We start from the raw sequence: 20,668 nt of genomic DNA, 5'->3' as shown, positions 1-20,668 counted from the left end.
AGGTAGGGCTTCTTGTACAAAAAAATTACTTCAGAATGGGGGCTTATTCGAGGGGGAGGGGGGGCTTATTCGAAGGTAGGGGCTTATTCGAGGACTTTCGGTACTGGTAACTCTTTTGAGAGGAATATTTCTGCACCCCCTGGACATAAACCAACAATTTTATTGCGATGAGATAACTATTAACAAATATTTAATGTAGATCAACATTCAAGGCCATGATCTTTAAATACTTCAATAGGGAATGATTCATAATTTTCCAAAGGACAAGCAACTCCAAATATTTGCTTATGTAGATTTTCATATCCTGCCTTGAATTTAGTTGTGAAAATGGTAGAAAACTTTATTGCGTTTCATCGATGTTTTCATTCTCTTCCGTTACTAGACTAAACTTTGAAGGCATGGAGGATTTCTGTGTATTTTGGGGAATCGGAAGGAAAAGCTGTTATGTCAACCCGTGAATCAGACAAACACTAGCGTCCAGCAGAGCATATCGAAAATAACGGTGGAATGCTGCATTAAATGACAGTGGATTAGAAAGAATGAGAACAATCCAGGGATTATGAAGCATAAACAATCGCAATGATACTGCCATTGGTTGCTATGAAAGCTTCCTGTAGTTAGACACCTTTGTTGTTGTGGCCTTCATCACAGGCCTCGTGGTCTTAGAACTGAAAATATTTATGCTAAATGAACAGGAGATAAAAGAAAACATCAGAACGCTGATAATGAATTAATGGTTTGTGGGAACAGGCCAAATAATAAGCTGTCAGACTTGGCAACAGTATAAAGAAAAGTGAAGGCTTCACTATAAGAATCAAAACGATGGAATGCGAGGGAGAAATTCGACATGTCGATGGCAAAGAAGACTTCGTCTCGTGTGGATAAACTTAGTAACTTTACAAAACAGACCGAGGTATGAATTTTTCTGTTTATGTAATGTTTATGTAACCTTATAGTTTGTTAGAATTTCAAGGTAGGCTTTAAGATGTTTGGCCCATTTTAGTTGCTGCTCATTTTGACTTCTTAGCGAAAAATATTTGATTGTAAGAGCCTCTTTCGTCTCATATAATCGCATCATTCGAGATTCCTCTACTTTCTTTGAGATTTATGGCTATGTTTGTTTTTAGGGTCATAATGCTGAGCTTTACATGCCAGACCTCTTACAACGGCAGGTTGAAATCCCTTTAAATCCTGTGTAGAGATAAACTTTAGTCCACAGATAACTTCTTTAAGTCTAACCTTAGTTTTCTGCCGAAAAGATGGTTCAACGCTAAACTTCAACACATCTGTTTATGAATATTTCGATTCAGTCAAATGCTTTTTAATTTTCAACCGGTTGAAAATAACTTTTATTTAATCGTATTTCCATTTCAAAATCACATGAATTGAAAGTTCACGACCAAAGGAAATCTCATCAATATTTCGCCTTTGTCACAATGATATGTTTTTCTGTTTTCTCAAGGTTGAGGTTTTCATTCTTATGGCTGGGATATGACATTACACATTTCCTCCCGTTCCCATCTCCAAAAACGAACATGTATGTTTCTGTGCACGATGTGGGGCACACATTAGTTGCCAGTGGCCAGTTGTAAGGCTATCCTAATCTTGTAAAAGGGGTCCCCTTTAAAATGGATCCCTAATCCTAAAACACCCAGGAGTTTACCGTGGAATTACGGGGATATGCCTGCCAGAAAAAGATTTATTACTCAGTAAAAAAATCCTCAAGGAGTGAAATAAAATTCTCAAAACATGATACCCATCCTTGAATAAAATTCTGAAAACATAATACCTGTCCTTGAATAAAATTCAGGTAACTGATGCATCGCCTAGATATAAATTTACAAGAAATTTTTGAATTGATGTGGAAAGTTAACCACTTCTTGAATTCCAAGAGAACACTTTCATTTTCATGACAAATCTGACCTGGAAAAAACATCTTCAATTTAGCATACCTGTGGCAGAAACAAAAGATGAGCGGTATTCTCCTGCCCATGAATTTTCAGCTGATAATGAGGCCCTGTGTTGACCGGCACATCAACCCCTCCGCCCTCCGCCCTCCGCCCTCCCCCTGTTATTAGCCTTCAACAACAAGAGCTCTTTAGTTCCCCATGATCGAAGAAAATATTTGGGTCACTCAGGTAAAACTATATCTGACACTTCGTCTGCGACTGTTCTCAGGTCTGAACATAGAAAACCGCAGGGTTGAATTAATTCTGTGTCTCTCTTTGTTGGATCTTCGTGGCTTTTGATACCTTGAGTCATTTATCAAAATTCTTCGAATTAATTCGGGACGCATTGAGCTCTTGGCTTATTTGTGGATGTCACATCCCGCCCCCATCCCTATCAACTGTTTCACCCCAATTTTGAGTCAATCATACTCCTTATAAGGTTTGGTTGTTCCAATATAAGGTTTGTTCTGGTTGGGATAATTTCAGATAATATAGAGAGATAATTTCTGAAATTCTTGAGTGAAATTGAGCTAAAATACTTTGTGTGTGTGTTTATAATTGAAGAAAGAAAGAGGAACGTTTGATGAGAGAACAGCGGCGCTATTCTTATGCCCTGTATAAGTTGTCACCCTGCCCCTGGTAAATGCTTTTGGTCAAATTGATGTCAGATCTTGTTCCGATTGCCATGACTTGTAGCAGCAAGAGTTGTACTCTGTTAGTTTGGTTCCTAAAACCACAATGTTCAATTTGGATGGAGTGGTAATTTTGAAATGTCAGTAAAAGCGCAGATTAGGCGAATAAGAAATTTGCCAATCGATTTTATAGAAGCAATTTTGCAAGCTGAGAAAGGCTGCAAAGGATCTTTTTACATTTATCTATCTTCCAAAGGTGATTTTTAGTATCCCAAGTTGGCATGCTTAACGGTCAGTGTCCTAGTCCTTCTTCTCGATGTCTGGAGTTACAAAGTGTTGGCGATTCTTCTCTAGGGATGTCTTGTTATGAAAAAAAACAGGATAAGGCCCCGCATAAAACATATCCAAAAACAATAGCAAAAGTAGAAATTGGCTTTTTCGACATTAACAGGGGGGTCCTCCCTGAGTTCCCCGCACTAAACCCTCGTTCAAAGGCCTCCAACGAAGAGGTAGCGGGAGAGTAAGGACCCCCACCCTTTGAAAAGCAATATAGCTTTTTCAATTTTTTTTCTATGATTGTTGAATTTTGCCTTGCCCCATCCCCACTTTTAAACCTATGTTAGAGCCCATGTGAACTCCTCATTCTGTGTACAAATTTGAATCCCAGTCTAGAGAGTTAATGACACTCCTACAATTCTCTTCGATAACAACATCAATAATTTCCAAAATAGTTTATGTCAAGAGGCAATGAGCTGTTTTGTCTCTCAGAGTCATGAAAGCGAGCCATCTTTTTCTAGTCTACTGCTTTGTTGAAAGTCGGTCCCATTTAGTTTTTTGCGTTTCTACATATGTACACATTCCACATCGTTTACCTGCTCTCCTTACTTACATCGCCTATATGAGGCCTTTGCAATAATATGACATGTCTACACTGGCTAAAGAACACAATAGAGCACCATGAAGGTAAATGAGATTCTCTCCATACGGTCAATTATAGAAAGGATTTCTAATTTATTTATCATGTAAATGGCGCTTTAAGGACAACACAGAAGACTGGGGCTTAGTGCCCAGTCAGCTGTCAAAAAGCTGCTGTTGGGTTTACAATAATAGTGCAAATTTCATATTTGTAGATGTCGTGTTTTAAAGGTGTACCAATGAGTTACAGGGTTGAAGACCTGAAATTAGATTCCTCTCTCTGGTTGGTAATGCCTGGCAATAGAGTTGTCTCATAATAATAGATGGGATGGGGACAATGCTGTTTACAATAAAGACCTTGGGATTGTTCAGTGAAAATATGTTCTTAAGTACAAGGATTAGTAAAAGAAAAAGAAACCGTATGGATTTAAATTCTTAGGCTCATCTTTTTGGAGATAAACTTAAAGGCTCTTGCGCAACCGGCATGCTTTGCCAATATATTTTTAAAACTGGCCTGATTTCGAACTGCATGAAAATGAAAGATATACTATTGACGGATCCCTTTTCGAAACAGAGATCCACGTTGCTATCGAACGTTTATGAGTGTGCAATCCTTCGCTTGTTTTCAAGCGAGATATTACCATTCAGTTCATCTAGAAAATGGAAGAGTTTCATTCAATTCATTTGCAGACATGGTTTTAGCTTTTATGTTGGATGAAAAGTTGGAAGAAAAAATTCGAAAAAGGAGCCAAGTTGATTTTATAAGATTAACCATGATAATGAAGATGATAGAAGCCAAGAAATTTTCATTTTCTTGACTTTTTGTTATTGTTATTGCAGATGAATTTCAGTTGCATTGCCATAGTTTTTTAGACTTGAAAAATATCCCCTTTTCACCCCCACATCCATCAACCTCCTTCAAAGCAAACAGAATCATTGACATTTTTCATTCTTGATAAAAAGGACAGAGACATTGCCTAACTGCCCCCTCCCTCCTTTGATGCTGCTCCTATGCGACCTGCCTTCAAAGTTACAAACAGTACCCCCTGTTTTCCTTTCAATAATCTACGAGCAAAATGCTTTCAGCTAAATGTGGCGATTTCTCTTGAAAGATTCTCTTAATTTTGCTCTGAAATGCCTTATCTTGCTTTTGAATCAACATCTGCTCTCTTTTATCTGTATCTTGTTGCCCAACACAAGTGAGGGAAAATTTCTATTGACAGCAACTCAAAACATTTACTAAAAAGTTACTCTGGTCAGCCCTATCTAGACACAGGCCTCAAACCCAATGGGTAGGGAATTCGATTGCAACTGAAAGTTCCCTGAACTTTCCCGTTGTTGATATTTCAAAAAGGAAATCTCTGTTTTGAACATCTGATTAATATTTCATATTTCATATTTAAGGAGACTTAAAAGCGTCCGCGTTTGCCTAAAACGTTTCTATTGCGATTCTACGCCGTTAAATGTCGTAAAAAATTTATTTCAGCTCTTGAATTGGTTTTGTTCTTTAGGCCATGCAGACAGAAGCGGCGAACTTAACGCTGTACAGGGGAGCTGCATTCAGGCTCCCGGCACTGCAAAGAGATCGGAATGAAGATCCCCGGGACAATCAGCCACCTTCGAAAGTGGCACATATTTGCCCGCGGGAGCTGCGTGCAATGCAAGCGTCCGAAAGTACGTTGGTTGCTAAACAAAGGCGTTATCTCCTGCAAAAATCGAAGGCATTGCTGAAGCGGAAAAGAAATGTAGAAATAGTGGGGAGATGTTCCCCTTTATTACCGAGCATAAACAATTCGCGGCAGCAAGCTGATGAGAAATCAGATCTGCAAAATTCTGTTGATGTCATGAGCTTTCTTACAAGAGAATTGACGGTGAGTGGAGTATTACCTATGCTCAAAGATTCTTTTAACACCTATTCCATTCTACCAGCAATAGATGTGCGCCTTTTTTATTACGATGTTGTATTGCCGTGTGATCTTTCTTGTGGCCTCGTATGCTGGAATGCCCACACTGAAAAATTCGCTCATTGGTATTGACCACGTGGTATCGACTTGTATCTTACGTTTTGCCTAGTGCAAAGACATTTCATACCCCGAAGAGGCTTTTCTTTAGAATACAACGTTATTTTGAAAATTTGATACCAGGAGCTGAAAAGGGCAAGCGTGTTAGTAAGCGGGCTGTTTCATTCCATGGTTTTAAACAAAATATTTTTACATATATAAAAGCCCTCTCTGCTGCAATCACCCTAACTTTGTTCTTCTTAAAAGTAGCGCCACATTAACATAACAGATCTAATTAGTCAAACACTTTCGACTTAGACAAAAAGTGGGAAGGCACTGGCTGACGTAGGGGTTTAAAAATTAAAGTGGCATTGTAGATAGCAAATCCCAGTATTTTTGCGAAAAGGAAGAGAAACAAAAGGGTGGTTGTAACGATAAAACTGTTATCGATGTGTGAAATGCAAAGATAATCTTGTATAAACTCGCTAAGAAACATCCCAGGTGCAGCAGCATGGAAATATTTTCAATGGCGTTACGTTTTTCTGAAAATGTCAGTATTGCAGTATTAGTACAAGATGAAACAACTTCTCATCTTCAGCATTTAGCTGCATGACTTTGGAATGTTGTTTCTATAAGATTTGATACAACATTAGATAAAGAAAAAAGGTTATTACAAAGATAAACAATGGAATTACAAAATGGAATTGTGGTGAGTGTAGACAACTGAAATGCCTTTGCTGGTGGCCTAAGCTATGTACATTCTAAAATATGTTTTGTCGACGTCAAGATCGAAATACAGAATAATAGACTTTACTTAATTCTACAATATATGACCTTTTTGTATTGCTAGTTAGTGGCGTAACGCAGTTTAGGGCACCCTAGTTAAAGACACCCCAAAATTATGATTAAATCAATGTTCTTATGACTTCGTTCAAGTTCACCTCATTTTCAATAACTTTGAAAGTTCTTCAACTTACGTTTCTATAACCAAGCTCGCCCTGGTTTACGAGAAAAATTATCATGTTCACACACTGCTATTGTGTTTGACATGCTCTACAGCGTTGTATGGGACTTTCTTGCTGTCCATAAGTAGGGGCCTCGTCTCAGTTGACTTCCTTAGGGCCTAAGATGCCTCCTTTACGCCACTGCAGCCAATGCGAAGTTGTATTAGGTGTTTTATTGCAGGTATAGGTAATATTATATTGTTTAGATTTAGGCTGATTCCCAAAACATTTCATGCAGCCTATTTATACACTAATCTGTTCCAGCGATGCGTGTAATGAATGAGATTCATAATGCAAGTCTCATGGCATTCTATGTGAAGCATAGGTTTGGAGGCTGTTTAAGAGAGGGTAAAATGTGAAAAACAACCATTGGTCATACCAAAAACGCACTCAAGAAAGCTAAATACGAAAATGATTGGTCCAAAGAACCCATTCTATCAACAATTGAAATAAAGACTATTCATATTTACCGAACCAATGAGAATCTCAATCAGATAAGTAATGTGTATGTGAAGTACCAGACTACAGTAGTTCAAGATCCGATCGATGGTGACTTGGGCGTTAACCCCTACTTGATATCCTAGGCCAGATAAAGGACGACCTTCTATTGGACGATAAGGTGGTACATAGAACAAACGTGTTTGCATTGTACTGAATTATTGTTTTTCTTGCATGACGCTGTAAGTTATCTTTAGTCAATCATCAATATCAATCAGCCAATTTCGGTATAGCCTGGGGGTAATCCTATACGGAAATCGTTTTTGAAGCGAACAGAACTTTTTCTTTTGGTAAAGATGCAGGAAATAAGAGAGATGTCATTTTATTGCTACAATGCCTGCTAAAAGTCTTGGTACACTAACGTCAGTTTCAAAGGGCAAATTCAGCCATTCCCCTTTCTTCCTATGAACAATGTTGGTTTACTACAAAACTACGTAGGGGATTAGGAAGTACGCTTTTTGCTGCGACTTCTATTGTATTTTTCTGGGTGGGAGGCGGTGTCGAAATAAGAGTATTCAGGAAAAGAATTGAAAAATGTAAAAATACTGAGCAAATTAATGCCTTCTAAATGAGTGTAAAGGAGATTATCAAATTATAGCTTCTATATCATCGAGATCATTCGTATGCAATATCCCCTAATCAATTGAGAATGAAGACATGAAATTTCTCTCGAGAGCTGAGTTCATGTCCTCTGGTGTACGTCCCTGTTCAAAAGTCTTAGTGGGAGGAAGTTTTCATACCAACTGGAACACTGTAACCAGCTCTTTGTTTGTATTTTCCCTAGCAATGCTTATTAGATTGACATATTACTTCCTTAAAAGCCGAATTGCTTTTGATTAGAAATGCAATTAACAGAAAGGTGACGTATTTCTGTATCTGTGCGAATATAAAGTGTCTAATTATGTCAGGTTAATGTTAGTCTCTTTGTTTGGTGAAAGAGTTCTTGCTTAGTCTATGACTGTTGAGAGACCATAGTCACGAAAGAATAAATTTGCGAGGCATGTGAGTTATGTTGCTGGACTTATATGTAACTTCACTTAAAACCCCCTGGTGAATTTTTGTACATTTACATGCACGGGATCAAGATAGCATTTATCTCAAAGATGGAAAAAAGCATATCTCTACCACAGATAACATAAAATGGAATTTTCCATTAGCTTATCGCAGTTTCTTTTCATCTTGATTTTCCGCCTTCGAGGTGACAAGCTCATACGTGAAAATCAATAGCGAAGTTTAGAGTGTGGAATATCGCTCTTTGCTATTTCCATATCAAAAGCCATATTTCTGGGTAAGATAAGTTTTCATTACTTATGATGCGAGTTTTATTTTTATTTGCTTTGGTTCTATTTTCCTGAAAAAATTTACTTTGGTTTATTTTCTAAGATTCCTGCCAACTGTCGAGTTTTTTTAAATCGTTTAATTTGACGTACGCTTTAAGATTCTGCCAATGTCGGTTTTCTTTGAAACATGTTTGCTGGAATTTCGACAGCATTGTTTATCATAACAATTATTCAATCTTTTATTCAGATTAAATTCTATATGTTTTATTCGGAGTGGTGTAGTTTAAGCTTTTGTTTTTGAAGATATCTTTTACCTTCTTTTGATGGAATGCCAAAGTTGCTATCTCTCCTTTTCCTTCCTTTTTTATCTTCCCTTTCCCTATCCCTCTAGCAAATTGATGTCCTGGGTGCATTTCTTTCAAAGAATTAGTAAGAAGGGGATGAATTTATCTGGACTCTTAAGTACGCACAAACAAAATGGAAAAGTCGTTCTTTGGGAATCATTTTGTTGACTGTTGCAGCCAGTGTCTTCAAATGAATTCGTAGAATTTATTATGTGATTTTAGGAAGATTATTGTTATACTTTGTGCCGATGTTAAAACGTACATAAACGTATCTAAATTTCCAATGTTGAATGAATCATGCCATTTTATCTCGACCCTTGGATAATGTTCATTTAATAACACAGGCTCATGATTTTACTTAAAGAAGCCTAAGGTTTAGTTTTCTGAATTCAGATGCAAGCTTGGCAGGGGTTGTTTATTTTCAAAATAATCGCTGTTTCAAGTTAATTCCATCCATGTTTGCTATATAATTCTTAATAGCTAATCAGGTTTTTTAAATATTATTCAGTCTATCAAATTCACACCTTAAATGCTCTTAGGTCTATTGTCAAGTTTACATTTAACTAGTCTGCTTTAAAACTTAAGGTACTTTTGTATTTTAACAGAGACGAATTTTTTTAAGTTTACTGGACGGAAACGCAACCTAGTTGAAAGGTACTCAAAATGATGCCTATTGTTATGAATGCCAGCTACAAAGCGAGCATCGTTGACCATGGGCTTGCTAAATATATAAATTGGTTTTACAATAACTGTTATGGAAACTTGAGATAACTAGCACATCCCTTCAACATTATAATCACTGTATTCTTTTTTCTACTGGTTAACCATTAATTTTTTCGCTTAAACCTTATTTGCAGGGCAGGCTATGTCAGTATTTCTATTCTTCTCAATTCTATAAAACTCTACTGGAGCCTATGAATCTTTTAACAGTTTTATCAATGAGTGTTTCAATAGTGTTGTGTTCTTTAGCCTAAAAAGGATCTGTCATTTCTATACTTTTGATAGAAAAACTCTCCAACAGGTTATTTTTCAGTGATTATCTCACACAGCTTTAAAAACTTGTTTTGCATCACAAGTTATTATTAGCCTTTCCTGGTTCCTGGTACGTGTATCTGCTGTTTTTCCGCATTTTGCGTGCCTTGCCTCGTAGCAGCATCTCAAACAGCAGCAAATTATATTCAACAATGTACTGTGTAACTGATTATTCGTTACTGAAAATTTGTTGGTTTTCTTCAAACAGGAGGTCAATGATGCTATTGAGAACAGCCAAATCAGGTAGGATGTTTATTTAATCCCTACTTGTTAGATTAAAAACAAACTGAAGTATCTATGTAATCAGCTAAAATAAATTTAAAAACCAAAGGCTCATCATTTTCACCAATTATCTATTATCACCGTATAATTTTATACCTTTATATTTATTAATCGTGTGTGTAGATGTATTTTCTGGCTCGTCTGTAAACCTGTAAATTTCTTATTTCTCTTAGTAATATTAGATTATCTACCTAAAAACCAAGCAAGAATCGAGATTCTTTGTTATATTAGAACAAACATGCACGTATCAATCACTTTCTTCAATGACCATATAAAAAATCAGTTTTTTCAGCTGATTACAACTTGCTTTATAGATCTTACATCTCTACATGTGTTTTTCAATTGCAGTTCTTTTCCCTGCATCAAAGGCAACGGTTAGGTCTGTACTGATCGCTCATCCTGTCAAGTAAGTTCCTGTTTTTAAATCTTCTTTTTTTGCTTTTCAGTCTGCGAAAAGACACTTTAAAAGGTCTTCGGAAAGTTATAGCCGGTGTACTCCACACATTGAGGCAAGACCAAATCAATGTGAGCGTAAGTATTTAATTTTGTCTTGTGTAACTACATTGGTATTTAGTGATTGGCATCAAAGTCTTGTGATCTTCAAAGAGCTTCAAATAGGAAAGTTCAGCTGAAATACTGACGATAACTTGAAAGTGAATCACCTGATATCTAAAGCTTTTTTTAAGGCTAACTGATTTTTGGCAGGTTAAATAGTAGCCTTTTCATCTTCGGGATCGTGTCAACAAGGAGTTTATAATAAATATAAGAAAAATCTATTGACAGAGGATAATTTTTCTACTTGTAGTACAAGTGCGGGTCCAAACCAAACAATGTTTAACAAGAACCTGTGAGTGATAGTTGATAAGAAAAGCTGAAAAGATTTTTTTTTATTTGCTTGGATAGTCAACAGACAGTATTTTTGTTTCAAATCGTTTTTGCGAAAAAGAAATGTTTTTCATATGAAGAACACATTGTAATTTTTCGAAAAATTACACTTGGTAATATTTCGACGTGAATGACACACGGTGATATTTACGTATAAAATTGATCTTAAAAGAAAATAGTTTTATCTTGAATTATTGGCTTTAATTACAGAATAAAAACGAATGCCATTAAGATCAACTTTGCCTCGACGTTTTTATCGGTTTTTCAGCACGTTGATTGCAAAGAAATTTCTTCTCCCTGACTCGACCAAGTTGTACTGGAAATCAAATAGCTAAAGTTATTGAATCAATGCTCAACTTGATTTAAAAACAAAGGTCTTTTTACATCTTTGGAATAGGCTTTGGGTCGCGTACATGCAATCTTTCTGTACTAATCTTTTGGAAAAAGCATTGCAATTTTTCCTCTTGTTTATTTCGTGTTTATATGTATGGTTCAACTGCCTCCGTCAAAGATTGCCAGGAGTACTGTACTTTATCATTTATCTAGAGGAAAAAGCTGCAAAATCTTTTGCAAAAAGCAACGAAGGGCTACCTAATTGGCCTCTGTGTAATTTTATGATAGAAATATTTTGCAGTATGCTATAAAGAGGATCACAAACATTCTATAAAATTTTTCGAGATATGTTATGAAGGTTGACTGTCTTTAATGAAATTTATGCGTGTTTATACATTTTTGACTAACTTCAGTCTTAGATTTATGTGGTGCTTTTTAATCGACTTGATATTGTGTATGTGGACGTCTTGACTCAGGTTGAAGTTCAAAGTATTTCAATATGTTGAAGATACGACCTAAGTCATACCCTTAACTACCGAAAGTTTATTATAAATTTTTGACGGGTTTGCTTCAATATGAGACATGCTTCACGGTCTAGGACTGATCGAGTTTCTTATTTTTAAGCTTGATTTAATGGACTTATCCAACAAGATGAAGTATGAAAACATCACACAAGCAGTTCCTCTGAGCCCTCGAGTGTTGAACAAAGCAGAAAAGAGAGAGCCTGTACAGCGAAGACCCCATATATGCAAGGGCTGTAAAGATGGAGGCCTTCTGCCATGGCTGTAAGTTTTTTCGTCTTTCTCTGCTCTAGTATTTGAACAGCAGACATTTGTATCGAAGAGCTTGTATTCTTGAATTCGATTGTTTTGTTCCATTATCTGGATGACCTAAGAAACACCAGCTTTGTGGTGAATGAGTGGTCGGAGTTTAGAGAAATTTTTTCCCTTTATTCTGACCGGACCTGATATCAGTTCTTTAAGAAATAAGTTCTGTTTTGGGAGATAAGATAAGTTTTTCAGTTTTCAAGCACCTTCTTTGGTGTATTATTTTTCAAATCAATGCTTCCTTACTCCTGGTGTTAACTGTTTGAATAGTAAACTACCTAAGGAACATTTTAAACTATATTTTGTTAGTTAGGGAGATAAAGGCAATTGCATATTGTAACCTAGAATTAAGGCATGGCACATGCATTTCATAAAGAATTTTTGATATAGAAGCGCCTGCATTGCTGCTTCGCAGGCAAGTGGGATATGGATTGTTCGTCTACTCTCACTATTTACTTAGAATACAATGCAAAACCTTCTAAGAAACCTCTGTTACATCACTGTGGCTTTAAATTGCCCAAACCTTTCTTTAGATACCTGTATCCGGATCATGAAGTCTATCGAACCGGAGGTGGATTTGATTGTGTTGAATTTCACCTACCATGTGTTCATTCCGAAAAGCCGTTAACAAAACCGAAGGACCCTTTTGTAAAGGAGAGGGGAAAACTGGTTGATACCTCAATGCATCGCTTACCTGAAAAGTCAGCCACACAGACAACCAAACCATTGCCATTTAAATTAAGCAAGCCTAAGATATCCTTAGAGGTGAGATTAGAAATACCAGAATCGGATCAACACCCACTTTCCCCGGTCAGCAAAGTAAAGTTTGGTAAAAGGTAAGCACTCATTGGTAATCATTAGTTCCTTCTTCCTTCCTTGATATAACTGCCCTTTTAGTTTTAAATGCTTGTCACTTTAAATTTGTTGCAATAAATGTCTGGAAACGAAGTCAGGAAACCCGTGTGGCATTTTTCTGCGTTAACATATCCCTATTAAAGGATATATGACACTTAATTACTTTGTTTTAATAAACTCTCTTGATGGCAAATTTTAGGCTTTTATTCCCATCTTGAATTTTAATTTTTCAAAAGTTTTAGCAGATTTTGCAATAAGAATTGAAAAAAACCAATGACCCTGTCGAGTTCATCTTTTTGTTTTTTGTTACGATGCAATTAAATGTACGAAATTTGCAGAGCTGCATTCAAAAGGCAGGTTTAACTGTTTTTAGATTGTACATGAGATTAAACCTGTTCGATTTGTCCTGAAACCTGATTAAGTCACTTGCTCGCTACATTGGTTATGTCAACATTGAATGTATCGTCAAATATTTCCCAATAGATGCCAGTAATTTCCCAATAGGACATACGTCCAAAAGTTTTTGCAGTTGCCTGATGATTGCATTAAGTGTGAATCTCGGAGTAGCAACTTAGAACCGTCCTGTTCTATACACCAAATAGCAAATGTTGATGAATATAGAAATAGGCCATTCTTGCTCTCGTGAGATTTTACCACTCGTAAGTAGCTATAAATCTCGTGAACTGCAGCACTGCTTTTTTATCAAACTGAACTCAACATTTGCATCCTCTTTTTGAAGGAAGAAAGATTTGGCGCCTGCAACACAAACATGCTCTGCAAAGGAGGGTGAGTTTTATTTTATTCAACATAATCACTCTTAATTTTCCTGAAAATTGTGAATTAAAATTGCAAAGGATTTCTATCAGAAGTAAACCTATGATATATGGAAGCAAGGGGATTAAAAAAGTCAAATTTGACCGATACAATTACTGGTTTTGACGTCATTATAATGATAAACAGTTAATGTCATTTACATTTATTAGTTTGAAATGATTTAGATGTAGTGTCAGTATCCACAATGCCTTGGCCTTCTGTTGCAAAGTGTTGGAAATAAAACGTCACTTCGAAAGTAAGAAGTCTATCCTGAAAAGCGTTTTCCCGTGTACAGGTGTCTTTGATATTGCATCTATTTTTTCTTTATTGACTAACAGATTAGCATTCTCAGAGATTGATATACTCTTTGATAAAATTTTTGAATAGCCCATCGTTCCACGAATTGCAGAACCGCAAAATGCTTCCCATGTAGAATGTGAAGATTTTGATACAATAAACTTGCTCCCCAGAAGATACAACTTTATTGCAGTGCGTTTAAGGGCTACTAAGACACAATCATAAATATCAATGTTGCTCCATTCGCTAATACACACTCACTCTCGCACTAATACGTTTATCACTAAGTATTGAAGATATGTAATAACTTATATTTCTCTAGAGCACCTCAAGATGCTTGTATTGTCCCGCGTATTTCCACGCGTGATATAAATGTCCCGCATATTTTCGTAAGGGTCAATGATGGGAACGAGGTTTTTCTTCACCCTTTATTACTATCCCTGTCATCTAAGCTTAAAGGTTTTTACTTTGTTCGTGTGTGGATTTAGTTTTATTTTTTATATAGTAGCTTTTATGTTTGCACTGTGTATTCTTTAATTTTTAGTTGTTTTAACTTTTAATTCCAGGAAATTCGATAGCTCGCTATACCTAAGTAGTCCCAAATATCTTGATATCCTACATAATTGAATTTCTTATTGACCAGTCTGTCCCAAAGAGCTTGTTGCTTGCTTAAGCTGTTAAAAAGAGCAGTTTTAAGCAAATTGTTCTTGAAATTCTGAACAGGCAAGTAATTCGAGTAGTGATTTTTTTATTATATTTTTGCTATGACATATTTTCGTTATCCAGAGCACCGCGGCGGAAAAGACTCGCTTTATTCTTCTACTGAGACGATCGTTATTGATAAAGACAAGGTAATTAAAGCTTATTAGAAAAGACGTCGTTAGAAGACATCATTAGAAGACGTCTATAAGCAATTTATGATTTGTTATGCACGCTGTAATTTGTTGAACTAGCTTTTATACTATTATTTGAATGAATATTTCATAAATGACTCAAACATCTAAATCACAAAAATTAAAGCACAGCTAATCTTGTTGCGGCCAAATGACATCTTTCGCTTTTAAGAAACATTTTCAAGATTGTTGGCTGTTTGCAAAAAGGAGTTACGTTTACAATAAATTTGCTTGATCTTTAGGATATTCGATTCATAATCCAGAGATTTATTTGCTCTACTTATTTGTTTGGTTAAACTTAAAATGACAATAATTTAACATCTGTTTGAATTGTCTGCTATTTTATTTAGTATTCAACTTTCTCCATCACATTGTTGTTTTCTATTTTGTGTGTGACTTTTTTTATCCTATTTTTGCATCTTTGGGTCCTCGTTCCCTTTTCTTTTTCTCTCTTTTTTATCAAAACTTTTGTAAGTAATTGTGATGTCATGTTCCTTTCTGTCACGTTCTTTAATCACATCTACTATTTTTATTTTGAAATCTGGCCTAAAATTTGTCAAGGCAATGTAGATTTAAATTTATTTGTCAAGGAACTGGAAGGAAACAACGTGAGTCAGCAAAGTCAGAAGACCCTTGCATCCTCAGGGTACGACAGTGGCTTTGTGACCGCTGTATCTTCAGCATCGGAGAATCAGACGTTTGAGAAAAATGACGTCACAAATACCGACAGAGAATCATCACGGCCCTCAAACCTCAGCGATCTAAATCATCTCCGTAAAAGACTTACCGGCTACGAAGAACTTAAATCTGTTAGAAGCCCTAGGCAAACGCTAGACGCTGAGGCCCACAAAGGTCCAAAGAAGCTTGTTGTGCGAAGATCCATGTCGATAACGCCAAATACAAATGACATAAAGTCGATTCACAATTCTGCTCTTCTCCCTAATGTCGACAGCACGTCTCCTGTAGCAAATAATGCTTTTGGAGTGAGAAAAAAGCAGCCATTGAAGCCAGTTGGTTATCGAAAGAAAATCTCGTCTGTCGATGGCGTAGGTTAGTTGATATTCTTTTACAGTGAAGAAGCAAGATGACAAAACTTGGACTAAAGGAAGCTTGACAGGCTTGTCCTGTTTATTTTTGGCTAATTCTTAAGTACCGTATACATATAGGCATATTTTGCTCTGCAGAGTATAGAACTTAGATAATTACCAAAATTTAACAAAAACTATTATCTATTAGCCGAAAAATATTAACTTGAAAAAAATGTTGAGTACTCACCTTCACTAGCATAATCATAATCGAGGAAACAACGTAAGAACACAAAATCCTTCTATCAAACGGAATCGAAATATCCTGCTGTTAACTTTTTGCGAACTCTTCGCATACAAAAATATTTCAAGGCTGATGGCTAATAATGAGAGATGATTGTGCTATACCTGTTAAACTTCTTCTTGTTATGCCTTAGAACAAATGTTGTAATTAACCCATTGGACGGTGGGAAGTGCTTTTTACATGCTTATCTTAAATCATGACAAAGATTTATTGACTTCAACTATTTTGATTCTTCTCAACGCAACTTTGAATTGATAGAAGAAAGCTAGTTGCTAGTTGTTTGATGCTAGTTGGGTCTCTTTTCCGCTTGCTTTTCAAGTACCATAAAAAGTGCCATATTTAAAAGGAGCTGCCAACCGTCATCTGATATACATCGGAATCGACTTTTGGAACACAATTCTGAACTGGCCTTCTTTTTCATTTCAAGTAATGATTCATATTTTTCATAGAAAAAATTGGAAAAGATCACACATCGAGCATTTCAGATATGTCTGTGAACTTTTCAAGTTCGTTATCAATTGGAACATCCCAACAGGATATCCTGGAAGGTGAGATGTTTATGATTCTCATATAAATATTTTATGCTCATGCTTGTTTTTCAGACAAATAGAAATATTCTTTCTACCGAAGGTAGATTTTGCTATTCATTGAAATTATGTCCAAATCAAGAAAAGTTCTGGCTTTAATTTTTACAAGCTTATCAAATAGGACAAAATCTGAACATGAATGTGCAGGAATCAGATCCATGATGCCATCCATGATCAGATTGTTGAATTAGATTAATCAGGTATCAAACCTGTCCAAGTTCGTGTATCAATCACGTTATTTTGTCTATTCTTCTTGGAAAAATATGACCCTGTAGACGCTCAAATTTGATTAATAAATCTTAAGCAAAAACTAATTTGATCAACCGATTTGGATAAAGCTGACCAAACATTTAAATGCAATTTAATTTAGATGCCAAAAATTTCAAAGTTATAATTGATTCATGTAGCAACCTTTTGATCTTAGCTTAGATTTGCTAAGCACAAAAGTCTGTAGTCTTTCGCGGAATAACTTTCCTAGTGTTTACGGAAATTTTTCTGTTAGACATTTGACCCATGTACCAAAAGATTTAAATCAAACTTCTGATATTTTTCACCATGTGTGTCATTTTGCTTAACATACATCGTGTGGGCCTAGCATTTGGTAGTCTGTTTAAACACCAGTGCAAAAGACCATAAATCAAATCACTCCTTAGCTTACGTAGTATCTATCAGTTGTTTGTTTACAAGGAACATGTTTATAGTGCTGGCAAATGTGATATGCAAACTTAGCTAGCATAATTTTGTGGAGGAGCATCGATTAAATGTATAGCTCTAATTGCTATGGTATGAACGATGTTGATGCAAAATAGATTTTGGACCAGATTCATTCATATCTTTTGCCCTATAGATTATTCGGACTTCACACTCACTGGATCAAGAGTTGTTGGGTTGAAAAGACTTGCCAAGGACCATGAAAGACGAAAGGCTGCTAAGTCGAACAACAACGGTCGCAAGGCCTCGAAAGCACTTGATGACGTCAATCATGCTGAAGAAGAGGGGCGCGAAAGGAAGCGATTGAACCAGCGTAAGGCAAGTCGAAACGAAAGCAAGCGAAAATTTAGCAAGAAAGGAAGTAATACCAAGAAGGTAGGTATCGTGTTTATTTTCATTAATTATGTATAATCCTGCTGAAATAGTAACCTCAAAAAAGCAGTTTGGTAAAAATCCAGCTCACTTTAACGTGTAAGTATTAATAAAATACTTCTTAATAGACTCCAAGGATCTTCAAAATGAAAAAATTGGCTCATTTCCAATCAGATCGGTAACATCCTGAAATATCTGAGGTTTTTGGATGTTGAACTGAAACCATTTATGCAATTTTAAATAATTTAAATAATGCAATTTTGTTAAGTCCCTACACAGCAATTGAGAACAAACTTGTGTTCTCTTCCTCAAAACTTAACCAAACCTTTCAGCTTATTGAAGACTGATTAAAGTTCTTTATAGCTGTTGCGAAAAGATGTACATGTCGTGCCTGTGAACGAAACTCGATAATATATACTTTTGGATACCTGGTGCTTTTAACAAGAAATAAATCTCACTATTTTGTATGACCTGCAAATTTTTATGTGAAAATCCTTCAGTTACCATGTAACGAGTTCACCCCAGTATGAATAAGGACTTTCACTCTTGTCCTCTTACCATTGACTGATTCTCTCACTGATCAACGCATGGTTGCGACTAACACTTTTTATGTTTTTCTTTTCATTAATGTTTGTTCGTTACAGATGGGAACCACGGAGGTTTTCGTAGACATATTCTCGTCAATGTCACAAGAAATCTATAATTCTGATTCTGAGTCATTTGAGATGGATTCCAACTCACGAGGCTCAAGCTCGAAGGTAGGCTCAAATAATTTTCTGTAGCAACACATCTGAAAGGATGAAGGTGCGAAGCATATTATTTCTGAATCCAGAAATTTTATAATCCGCTGGCAGCGCATATGTTCAGTTATTCATCGCTTGCTTTTGGAAAAGCAATTTCAGACAATACATGAACAACTTAGTATATGATACAAGCACAGCAAGGGCCTTTATTTAAGGGATATAATACTATCGTGAAAATTTTTAACTTAAGCTTTATTCTTATGTGTTTAATAGTTTAAAAACAGAATGGCTAAGGAATTATTAAAGCAGAATTGAGGAATTTTAAAATCGAAAGATCGCAAAGTAGCAGTTTGCTGATTATAGTGAAATTATATATATAACTATATGCTTAAAAAAGGAACATGTATGTATATATAGAGTATGATATTGAAAATATTTTTATTCTTACACAACAGTTGCTGTTTGAACGGTTCAGTTCCGTTTTGTTTGCTTTTCTAAACAATTTACACTAATAGCTATACAGAGTACCAAGATTAACGTGTTTACGTTCGCAAACAGAGCAGTAGATCAAATGTTTTTAAAATAGTTTCGAGAGTCATTCAAACAAATTTTGGATTCTAGTTGAATTATTTAACTCTGTAGAGTTTGTTATTATTCTTCGTCCTTAAGGATTTGAGAAGCAATGCTGTTGAACATGATAAAGCCTTCAAAAAAGTGATCATTCATTGAACCCTTTACCCTTAAAGTTAAATCTTAGTTTGTTTTAATCTTCCCAAAGACTAAGTTGCTATTACTCGTTTGTACTCTGGGTGCCAGATCCTCAATTGTCTTGCACGAAAAAAATTTATTAAGTAGTCTAAGGTTGTTTTGCTTTTCTGACATCTTTCTTTTGTTTACTGTACAAGACTTTTAACTTGATAGTTTCAAAGGCTTTATTCTATTTTTTTAAGCCCCAAAAGTACAAATTTGCAAAGTCTCTCTTAAACTGAATAGATCCACAATCTTGCTACGGGATCATTCAGATTGGACTGATTTTTTCCATTATTTTTTGAGCTGTCGATATGAAAACGATAAATAAAAACTCATTATCTTTTTATGTAGTAGTTTTGTAATTTACATTCAATGTAATTGAGTTAGTTCCTAAACGTGCATATTTTTATAAAGTTATTTCACTTACTTCAACATTTTTTTCTTTCTTATAAGCCAATAGTTATATCCTAATCTTAATTACCAAAAGTTGCTGTTTTTTTGAACGAAACAGTTCAAAAATATTTTCTAGTATTTTCTAGTTGATGATATGAGCAACATTTCCACTTTACTTCTCTTTACTGAAACTGTCAAAATCAAGAAAGAGGTAGTCCTAGAAATTTGCGTGATAATTTGGAATTTCTTAGTTACCCAAAAAATGTGACATCTATGATTTATCAATTGCTTTACAGGCCTTGGAACGAATAGATTCAAAATTCAGAATTGTGGAGGAAGAGGAAGAAGAAGCTGCTAATGTTGCAGATCAAGATGGCATTAAAGAGGAATCTCTCAATAATAACGAAAGCATTGACTCTTACATGGATTTTGCCGAAAGGTCACTTACAGACGAGATAAATGAGTTAGAGAATGCTGAGATGGACTTAGAGGTCGACAATCACTTTTCTGGAGCGTCGAAATCAAACGAAGAAAGTGAAGGAATGGATGAGTTTGATGACCTTGCTATTGATTCAGACCAACGTGGAAAGAAAGTTCGTAAACGATTGAAAAGAAGAAAAACCCTGCAGTTCAGAAATGAGTAAGAACTTTTATAAAACCTAAGTAAAAAAATGCTCTCTCTCCTTGCTGTCTACGTTTTCATATTTACTTAAATACTTTTATGTAGTTTTTTCATCCACCAATTCCCAGCATAGTCTATTCAACCAACTTTCGCAGTTTGCTTTGAAATCGATTTTCAAAATCTCCAAAAAGCGCTATCTTGATTTGTAGATATTTCCAGCTGAAGAAATGCGGTCTTGATTCTGCCAAATTCTCGGCCACATGTCCAAAAATCCACAAAAATATGCGAGTTTTACAAGCAGATTATCAACCAAACTTGCAAT

At 35.7% G+C, this 20,668-nt stretch overlaps 1 protein-coding gene across 2 annotated transcripts in view; it reads left to right on the top strand.

Annotated features, from left to right (window-relative positions):
- The first annotated feature begins 80 nt into the window (after positions 1 to 80).
- Positions 81 to 20,668, top strand: part of LOC135689488 (uncharacterized) — a 30,874-nt gene continuing 10,286 nt past the window's right edge. Inside the window, exons 1-13 of one of the 2 annotated variants that reach the window (XM_065206728.2) lie at positions 81 to 913; positions 5,008 to 5,367; positions 9,863 to 9,897; positions 10,383 to 10,461; positions 11,779 to 11,939; positions 12,515 to 12,817; positions 13,576 to 13,622; positions 14,733 to 14,797; positions 15,430 to 15,889; positions 16,618 to 16,716; positions 17,603 to 17,841; positions 18,483 to 18,596; positions 20,021 to 20,364. In XM_065206728.2, coding sequence (XP_065062800.2) covers positions 848 to 913; positions 5,008 to 5,367; positions 9,863 to 9,897; positions 10,383 to 10,461; positions 11,779 to 11,939; positions 12,515 to 12,817; positions 13,576 to 13,622; positions 14,733 to 14,797; positions 15,430 to 15,889; positions 16,618 to 16,716; positions 17,603 to 17,841; positions 18,483 to 18,596; positions 20,021 to 20,364 — 2,372 coding nt within the window. In that variant the 5' untranslated portion in view covers positions 81 to 847. Of the gene's footprint in view, positions 914 to 5,007; positions 5,368 to 9,862; positions 9,898 to 10,382; positions 10,468 to 11,778; positions 11,940 to 12,514; positions 12,818 to 13,575; positions 13,623 to 14,732; positions 14,798 to 15,429; positions 15,890 to 16,617; positions 16,717 to 17,602; positions 17,842 to 18,482; positions 18,597 to 20,020; positions 20,365 to 20,668 lie in introns of both variants that reach the window. The other variant, XM_065206727.2, reaches the window with a different exon arrangement.

This window comes from Rhopilema esculentum, chromosome 5 (genome assembly GCF_057945365.1).
Source record: "Rhopilema esculentum isolate cy_ngs chromosome 5, ASM5794536v1, whole genome shotgun sequence".
Classification (NCBI taxonomy): domain Eukaryota; kingdom Metazoa; phylum Cnidaria; class Scyphozoa; order Rhizostomeae; family Rhizostomatidae; genus Rhopilema; species Rhopilema esculentum.
Note: the sequence above shows the minus strand (reverse complement) of the source record. Positions and strands in the feature narration are given on the sequence as shown.